At 29.6% G+C, this 8,915-nt stretch overlaps 1 protein-coding gene across 1 annotated transcript; it reads left to right on the top strand.

Annotated features, from left to right (window-relative positions):
- Positions 1-7,010: 7,010 nt before the first annotated feature.
- Positions 7,011-8,681, top strand: IOMT1 (isoflavone 4'-O-methyltransferase; the record flags this gene model as incomplete). Its single annotated transcript, NM_001366914.1, is given in 5 exon segments — positions 7,011-7,083; positions 7,086-7,879; position 8,248; positions 8,251-8,460; positions 8,463-8,681. Coding segments are annotated over 4 exon segments (1,091 nt in total), but the record flags the coding sequence as incomplete, so codon positions are not given.
- Positions 8,682-8,915: the final 234 nt, after the last annotated feature.

Raw genomic sequence — 8,915 nt, 5'->3', positions numbered from 1 at the left:
CTTTTTATGAAGTATATAAGCCCTTCCATGCACATTGTATCATCTCCCATTTGTCTTCGTTTGCTACCTAAGGCAATCTTTTTTTTTTTTGAATCACATCATCTACTATAAACTATCAATCCTTATATTAATTTTGAGTTGCCACATCATTTATCCCAATTTCAATATTTCATTTTCAATTTATAAGATGAGTAATTCATTCCATCTGTCCTGTATCGTGGTTGGATTCTAGATAAGATTCAAATAATTTTAATTTTGTAAAACTTTCTATCCTCCAAAATAAGTTATTGAAAATTGCTATTCCAGTACAAAGATTGGTGCCCAAATGAAGCCTATACAAAAATACAAGCAAGCTGCACTAATTTAAAAACAACAAAAACAACTTTGTAATTTACCAAGCTACTAAATCAGTCCCAAAACCATATTGTTTGGCAGATCACAGGCTCCATCACAGCTCTATGATATGTAAATATCACCATGGTCCCATTGCTTTGTTTGTCTTAATTTATTTTTGTAAATAAATAATATGAAAAGAAATCGTACGCGTGGCTTGAGGGAAGAACATAACTATTGAATTTCCTTTGATTTCTTCATTGGATTTCCTTTTATTTCTTTTGTTTCTCAGAAACTTATCGAATCTCTTCACAAAATCTGAAATCATCATCTTATTCTCCTCTACTTTTTTTTATAGTTGCATTTCCCACTACCATTTTAGGAATGAAGGGACCAATTTCAATGACTTCCCATATATTTAAATCTATTGCTTCTATAAAAATCTGCATTCGAGTTTTTCAATAGTGATAACCCTCGCCATTGAAAACAAAAGGCCTATTAATAGAATTTCTCTCGAAATGGAAAGTTAGATGAAACCATATTTATTCTTGAAGTTTTTAAACTTTAGATAAGAAACCTGCTCTGATACCACTTGTTGGACAAGTGGCCTCAATAACTTAAGACACGAGGGTGAATTAAGTCTTACAATTCCCACTAACAAACTTTTAACCCCCTCCTAAATGATAGATTCAAAATGCAGAAGAAAGCAATCAATTTAATAATGTTCTTTAAACATGCAAGACAAAATTGATTGCAATAACATAAATGACATAAGGGAAGAGAGAATTGCAAACTTTATTTATACTGGTTCCTCGGCCACTTCCCGTGCCTACGTCCAGTCCAGTTCACAAGCAACCCACTTGAAATTTTCCACTATCTTTTAAAAATTCTTTTTACAACTTCTGAACACCCAAGGAATCCCTTTCCCTTCTGTTCAGGAAACTCACAATTCAAGAGACAACCAGTCTCTTGATTACAATTGACTTTCTGAGAAGAACATAAAGATTTCTCTCCTTTAGGGTGGATAATACAATATGAAGTTTCTAGATGAACTCTCAATAGGTTTGCAAGTGTTTGTCCAAAAGTTGTTTAGAAGCATTTGACAATGAAGTTCTCTTGGAATATCTCTCTTGCTTTTTGAAATCAGACACACATATATATAGGCCCTTCGTGCCTTTTCAAAATGGTTTGAAGAGATCTGTCTTTTCAAAAAACTTTTTTCTTAAATTATTCACTGGTAATCGATCACAGGTTTCTGGTGATCAATTACACAGTTATATTTTGAAAGGTCATGACTTTTTAATGTGTTTTATGAAGTGTCGTTGCTGGTAATTGATTACAAACATCTGGTAATCGATTACATGATTAAAAATTTAAATTCAAAACCCTTTTTAAAAGTTGTTTTTCATAATTGTCGTCTGGTAATCGATTACCAGGCAGGGCTTGATCTTCTTGAAGCAATGCTTTGTTTGTTGAAACAACCTTGTATTAATCTTGAAACAATGTTTGTCCTTTGAAGCAACCTTGCTTGATTCTTCTTTGGCATCATCAAAATCATGTATTCATACATTTACAAAAATCTTTAATTTGATTTAATTTTAAAAAACAATTACTTTTGTCTTTATTTCAACTTTTTGTTATATGCAAAATATTAATCAAACCAAAGAAATAATTCAATCAAGAACAATTAATTACGTATGTCTAAACAAATATATTATTTGATTGGTCTCTTAAATATTGCAATTGTGGATTTTTTTTTCTTTAAGTTCTATTTACTAAAGTGGGTCTTCAAACCTATCTCAAATGCGTGTTGTTAATTTCTCTTCCACTTTCTTTGTTTTTTAATAGATTTTGCTTACATAACCTTGAATGATAGCGAGACAAACAATCATATGTTGCTCCAGGGTCGGTTTAAGGCTCAAGCAGCTCAAGCAAGGGTTTTAGACCTCCCAAAAAGAGGTCCTAACTTTTTTTTTAGTACTAATATACCTCAAAAAATTTATTGTAAAATTATATTTGAAAATAAATTTTAATTAAAATATTATAAGTAACTGTTAATCTTTTTATTAGTACCATAAGTAACAATTAATGAACAATAACTCTTCATCAATATCATAACTTTATTTAGAAAAAAGAGATTTAATAGTTAATAGTTAAAGAAATCCAAAAGTTTTTCTTTTATTTCTATTCTCTTTATTCTCTTCCGATTCCATTCTAATTCTGAAAAGTCGAAAAAAAATTAATTTTAAATAAAATAATGATAATTTTACTAAACTATTTTATGAGTAAATAAAATGTCTCATCCTTAAATTTATTTTAGGTCTCTCAAGTCCTAGATGAAATAAAATCTGGATAAAATAAGATTTGATAAAATAAAATTGTCTTGTTATCTTCATGTCTAAGCCGGTTCAATCCAATTCTTGATCCAAGCCCAATTGCTTATAATTTTCCTGAAATCAAACTAAAAGCACAAAATTAGTCAAGTACACACAAATGATAAAACTGCATAATTAATTTGACAATTAAGACTAATTAATAATTAAAATAGTGATAAAAAAGATTAAAAAATAAGAAAAAATAATCACACATCATTCACCAAAACCAAACTAAGATAGTTACCGTTGCTGGCTCTATTTTCATTGTCTCTTTCTCCATATCAGAATATTTTTCTTCTAATTTTTGTAAACCTTTTTTCTATGTTGGCTTTAAAATTTGTCTAGAGAAGATAGAGATAACAAACTTGAGTTTTTTAATGGTATCCATTAGAAGTTTGCCTTTTCTTCCTTGTCTCCATCTAATCTTCTCGCTTCAAATTACAATTGGATGCGAAGGGCGTCAGATTTTTTCCCAGGAAATATGATGGTGCGTGCGTGCCTTCAAATTAATTATACAGTCCAACAACACACTTGAAAAAATTAAATGTTAAATAATTACATTTTTATAATATTTATTAAAAATATAAACTATTCTACTTTCTAATATTTTCTCATAATTTAAATGTTCTCTTTATGCCTTTATTATTCACCCATGATTGATTTTTGTTTTTATTTTTAATTATTAAAAATTATAAGGAAAAAGAAGAATGGAGTTTCGGATTTGCCTCTATTCACGTTATGTACGTTTTCGGGGATCCATGGACTGCTGAAACTTGAAAGCGAAAGATATGTGAACGTGGTATTTCAGTATAAAAGAAAATCAGAGATGGATGATGCATATAATATGCTAGTTTTTTCTTTTGTTTAATTATTTAATTATTTTATGATTGAATTTATTTAATTTAATTTTTCTTTTATATTGTCATCGGAATATATTAATTATGTGAGCCAAAAATGTTAATGTCAATGACAAGTCTGAATTAGATTTTTATTTGGCTGAAACACCGTTCGAGTCAAAGTTTTTTTCTAAGTTGGATATTTTGAGTTATTGGAAGGACGGTCAAGAACGCTATTCAAATCTTTGTAGATTGGCATGTGAGATGTTAAGCATTCTTATAACAATTGTTGCTAGTGAATCGGCAGTTAACATTAGTACTTGTGTGTTAAACACGTATTGCGCTAGTCTTCTCCCTTCCAATGTTCAAACACTAATTTTAACCAAAATTGGATAAATGGTTTTGAAGATATTGGTAATTTACATTTCTTTTTTTCATAATTTTTAGTTTGTTATTGGTGTGCTGTTTTATTTATTTGACTTATTAATGATATTATTTTTTTTGTCTTTGTAGATGAAATTAATGGTGATGCTGAGAAAGAAGAAGAAGTTATTCTAGTTTTCACGGTCCATGACTCTAATATTTAATTTCAATAGTTTAAAAGTTTATTTTTGATGACATTTAAATGTTAATTATCTTAATGTTAAATATTTATTTTGAAGACTTTAATCACTTTAATATTAAATGTTTGAAATTAATTTAATTTGATTTTTATATTGAATTTTATTTTAAGTTGTTTAAAATAATTTTTTTTTACAACGCTAACATTTTGTTAGTCCAAACAAAAGTGAGCCAAACTGGTCTAACCCATTTTTAATTCAACCTTTTGTAGGTCAGCCCATGTGTGTTAGGCTAACCCGTTTTCACACCTCTAGAAAGAATGAAGTTTCGATTTTGCCTCTATTCACGTTATGTACGTTTTCGGGGATCCATGGACCGCTGAAACTTGAAAGCGAAAGATATGTGAACGTGGTGTGCCATGCGCCACTGCCAATCCAACTTCCTCTATATGATGACAATTATAAGCATCGGCGAATCTACGTAAAACAAATAAATAAATGTTATTCATAAAACTCTGTGCCAGTTGAGTGAGATGTACGTGGTAGACAGAAAGGAAGAGAAAAAAATGTAATTTCCATTTTTCTGTTAATAAATAATTAATAATTAATATCTGTTAGTAAAAAAAATAATTTTACAACTTTTAAAATACGACACTGTAATCAAAGAAAAAATATATTATATACTAAGTTTATTTTAATATTCTATACTCTTTGCTTTTAAAAAATATTATATACTTTTTTATTTTTATATTTTAATTACAATTCTTTATATTTAATTATAAAAAATACAAGAATAGTATTTCAAGTATTCATTACTTTGGTTTGATCCTAAAAACAAGATATTCTTATAGTCAAATATTATGAAACCAATCTTTGGAACCTATTAGCTAGGCCACAAATTCATGTTTGATTGACTACAACAGCAATGCGTGATAAAATTTCAAAAGAGTGAGTTGTGGTGGAAACTGGAAATTCTATTCAAAGAAAGCATGCGGCGGCCGAGATGCTCTGGAGTTGACTCATTGACTCAAGACTTAGGAGCACATCATATCTACCAGTGGTTGTTAGAAGTAATCTACATAGGCTTTGAGAAGAGAACCATGAATCTCAATCATTTAGTATGTCCTTCAAGTTTTTTTTAAAAAAATTCAATTAGGTCCATCAATTATTTTTTCAATTGCATCCTTGAATATATTTTTTAATTTTTTAACGGGCTCTGTATTGTTAATGGATTTAACCATCGGCATCAAATTAAAAAACAATAGAAATTCAGGACCTAATTAAAAGAGAAGAGTATTTGTTAGGAATATATTTTCTTTAATTGGTTAAAATTTATTAAAATTACAAATTCAGAGAGAGAAAAAATTAAATATAATGTGTGACCTACAAATTAATTAATTTAATCTAAATGTATATTTAGAAGGTGCAAGAAGCATGTGGTACACTAACTTGCACTTTAAATTTACCATTACGATTTTTAGTAGGAGAGAAAGAAATAAAATTAATAAAAATTGGGAAGAAAGAAAAAAGTATATGGAAATAGTCAGAAATAGAATGTTTTCTACGGTGTTTTTTTTTTCGAGAAGTACAAAAGAAATAGGAAAGAAAAAAATATATTCTTTTTATAGATAATATTCTTTTTTTAAAAGGAACTTTTTTTAATATTTGTTTCTAATATTTTTAATAGTTTAATGTCTATGTATTAAATTTTACACTGTTATTTAATTAAAAATTATTGTTTCAATTGTTTTGAGATAATTATTTAGAAAAAGTAAATAAACTTAATATAGATGTAGATTATGATTGAATGATTCTGTAAAACTTTTAATATAAATTTTGTTTTCTTTTTTTTTACAATCAGAAAATGCTAAAAATCACTATTAGAGGCCAAATACACAGTGCATGTACTGTTTATTTCTGCATAGTTTTTTTGTGAAGAAATAAAAATATGTAGCTCTCACTATTTTTTTGTTTTTCTCTTTTCCCTATTTCTCTTCTACCAAATAATTAACCCAGATTTCCCATTTATTTTTTATTTTATTACTACCAAACAGATTCTGAAAGTGATTAAGTTTATGAAAAAAGAAAGAGAAAACAAATAACGTTATATAAATTTGTATGAGGAGAAGAATGACGACAAAATTATATATACATTGAAAAGTTATGATGGAAAGTAGTATTTTTCTTTGTTTTCATATTATTTTCTCATTCATTTTACCCTCTTCAAGATGTACGGTCTTTAGAGGTTTCGATTGCTTGTGAATCCAATCAAATCTGATAGAATTCAAATATATTATTTTGAATTTTAAGTTGAGTTATTTGCATTAAACGTGATTTGACTCGTTCAAACAAAAATGATTTTGGTTTAAGTAAGATTTCTTAATTTTTAAACTCACAAACCTAATAACTCAACTTAATAATGTAATATTTTTATTTATATATTTTTTACATTTATTTACTATTTGCAATTCTAAAAAAAACATTTAAGCTTTTCAAACTTGATTGACCTAACCTAAACTTGATTAATCTTGTTAGTTTGATTTGCATCCAATAACAAAAAAAGGTTCACTAATTGACTAATTCCACACAACCAAAAACGGAATATTTTGATGGTCAATTCCAATGAGACACACCACTCTCCCCACCTTTCATTACTAGAAATTTCAAAGATGTATAGTTTTACAAAATCAATCAGTGGTGTAAAAATCAAATGTTGACAGATGGTGAAAGAGTGCAAGCACGCTCACCCAGCCAGACCTACCCCAATTGTCTCACTACCCTGCCCAAGTACTAAGGCCATGCATGCTCTTAGAAACTTTTAGTTTATTTATTTATTTATTTTCCTTATAGCTTCTGTACTGCACATGAATTGAAACCTATAAAACCCCAACACCACTTCACACTTTACACACATCCATATATCCTTCGAAAACCACTCACTCAACTATTTAGTTCAAAAGAAAAAACAAGAGAAAAAAAAATGGTTTTCTGTGGCAACAGCACTGAAGAGAGTGAACTGCATCATGCTCAAATTCATTTGTACAAACACGTATACAACTTTGTGAGTTCCATGGCTCTTAAGTCTGCTATGGAATTAGGCATAGCAGACGTAATCCATAGCCACGGAAAACCCATGACTATTTCCGAGTTATCCTCAGCTCTCAAATTGCACCCTTCAAAAGTGAGTGTCCTCCAACGCTTTCTCCGCCTTTTAACGCACAATGGGTTCTTTGCAAAAACAATATTGCCGTCAAAGAACGGTGTAGAAGGAGGAGAAGAAATAGCGTATGCTCTTACTCCTCCTTCGAAGCTTCTAATAAGAAACAAGTCAATATGTTTGGCGCCTATTGTGAAGGGAGCTCTTCATTCGAGCTCCCTTGACATGTGGCATTCCTCCAAGAAATGGTTCAGTGAGGATAAGGAACTGACACTGTATGAGAGTGCAACTGGGGAGAGTTTCTGGGACTTTCTCAACAAAACCACTGAATCTGACACGCTGGGTATGTTTCAAGATGCCATGGCTGCAGATTCTAAGGTGTTCAAACTTGCACTCGAGGAATGCAAGCATGTGTTCGAGGGATTGGGTTCCCTCGTCGATGTGGGTGGTGGAACTGGTGTTGTCACAAGACTCATCAGTGAAACCTTCCCTCACTTGAAATGCACTGTGTTTGACCAACCACAGGTTGTGGCTAATTTAACTGGAAACGAAAATTTGAACTTTGTTGGTGGAGATATGTTCAAGTCCATCCCCTCTGCCGATGCAGTTTTACTCAAGGTATAATTTGATTTAATTAATTTTCCATTTTTTCTAGTCTAGGAATTAGGATATAAACATGGTTTTAAAAAAAGTTTGTTGTCAACAATGTGTGTAGTTACACTCTAAGTTTGTAAGGAGAGGATCTATATTTGATTTTTAAAGAATATATTCTTGTGAAGATAATTGGAAATCCGACTGAAGAACCAAAAAAACTTTAATTACGGTGTTAAGGATGGTGCAAAACCTATACTGTGATTACAATTCATACCCATTTGAACGAAAAGAAAATTAGCCTTGTATAAAAGTTAAAATAAATTAAGATGGATATTAATTTAATTTTTGTGTGAATATATTACTTAGAGTTGGAATTCTCAATTGTGTTGCAGTGGTTCTGCATGATTGGAACGATGAACTCTCTGTGAAGATATTGAAGAACTGCAAAGAAGCTATTTCAGGGAAAGGGAAAGAAGGAAAGGTTATAATTATAGACATAGCAATTGATGAAGTAGGTGATGATCGCGAAATGACTGAATTGAAGCTAGACTATGATTTAGTGATGTTGACTATGTTTAATGGAAAAGAAAGAGAAAAGAAAGAGTGGAGAAACTAATTTACGAGGCAGGATTCAGCAACTACAAAATTATTCCCATATGTGGATTCAAATCTCTCATTGAAGTTTATCCTTAATTTATTATTAGAAGCTGTTGTAATCGTTGTGTACTACGGTTTCATCTTGTTAAAGCATTTTCCTAATCTGTTCTTTTATGTTTAAAGCTTCGATACAATATAAATAAAAATAATTAGACTTTATATTAAAAAATATTATATGATATTTTCAATATTTCTTTTGTCTTTTATATTGATTCAATTATCTCAAACTCATACCTTTTTTCCCACTTAACAATAAATAATTAAGAGTATAATAGAAAAATATTTAATACTTTAATTTATTGATCTTGTAAAATGACAGGAAAAATAAAACCAAAATGACAAATAAAATTATATAAAAAGAGTATTAAGATTGAATTTAATTCCCAAGCTTATATTGTTACCA

This window comes from Glycine max, chromosome 13 (assembly GCF_000004515.6).
Source record: "Glycine max cultivar Williams 82 chromosome 13, Glycine_max_v4.0, whole genome shotgun sequence".
Taxonomy (NCBI): domain Eukaryota; kingdom Viridiplantae; phylum Streptophyta; class Magnoliopsida; order Fabales; family Fabaceae; genus Glycine; species Glycine max.
Note: the sequence above shows the minus strand (reverse complement) of the source record. Positions and strands in the feature narration are given on the sequence as shown.